This window comes from Kryptolebias marmoratus, linkage group LG21 (genome assembly GCF_001649575.2).
Source record: "Kryptolebias marmoratus isolate JLee-2015 linkage group LG21, ASM164957v2, whole genome shotgun sequence".
Classification (NCBI taxonomy): domain Eukaryota; kingdom Metazoa; phylum Chordata; class Actinopteri; order Cyprinodontiformes; family Rivulidae; genus Kryptolebias; species Kryptolebias marmoratus.
In genome coordinates, this window is record NC_051450.1 from 7,081,545 (window position 1) to 7,082,199 (window position 655).

General features: G+C 48.1%; 1 protein-coding gene across 1 annotated transcript in view; it reads right to left on the bottom strand.

The window, feature by feature from the left end:
* Positions 1-438, bottom strand: part of plppr5b (phospholipid phosphatase related 5b) — a gene marked incomplete at its 5' end in the record, with an annotated part of 33,940 nt that extends 33,502 nt beyond the window's left edge. Inside the window, 1 exon segment of the mRNA XM_025005482.2 lies at positions 283-438. Within this exon segment, the coding sequence (XP_024861250.1) occupies positions 283-438 (156 nt within the window).
* Positions 439-655: the final 217 nt, after the last annotated feature.

The window sequence follows — 655 nt, forward strand, 5'->3', positions numbered from 1 at the left end:
TATATATATATATATATATATATATATATATATATATATATATATATATATCCCCACCAGTACTCTTCCTTCCAGCTGTTGAATAACAGTCATGTAAATTATAGAGTCAGGCCCTGCATAACATTTATAAATGACTCATTTACCAACATTTTTGGATCAGAGGCAATTATTATATTTATTTCAGGTAAATTGTAGAGGGAGATGTATGGGTGAATATATATTGATTTGATTAGAATCACAGAGGTGTGTGTGTGTGTGTTTGGAGGAGGAGGCTATACTCACCAGCAGTGTGGGCAGTCCAGCCACCACAGCGTACAGCAGGATGGGCGGGACGGCGCTGCTGTCCTCGGGTCCCAGGTACGGCTTGGTGTACATGGTGTCATAGCAGAAGAATCCCTGCACGTGCACGGTGAAGGTGTCCGTGTACTCAAAGTAGTAGGCCAACATGATGGTCCCGGCCATGATCACCAGCTGGAAGTACAGCATGATGCAGAGCGACAGCAGCAGATATCAATCAGAACCGGTTCCAGTCTGCCCCCCACACCACCACCACCACCTCCTCCTCCTCCTCCGCCACCTCTCCGCTTCTAGCCGGCCTCCTGCTCCTCCGCCTCTACAGGGAGACCGATCAGCGCGGACCGGCTCATCACGGCTC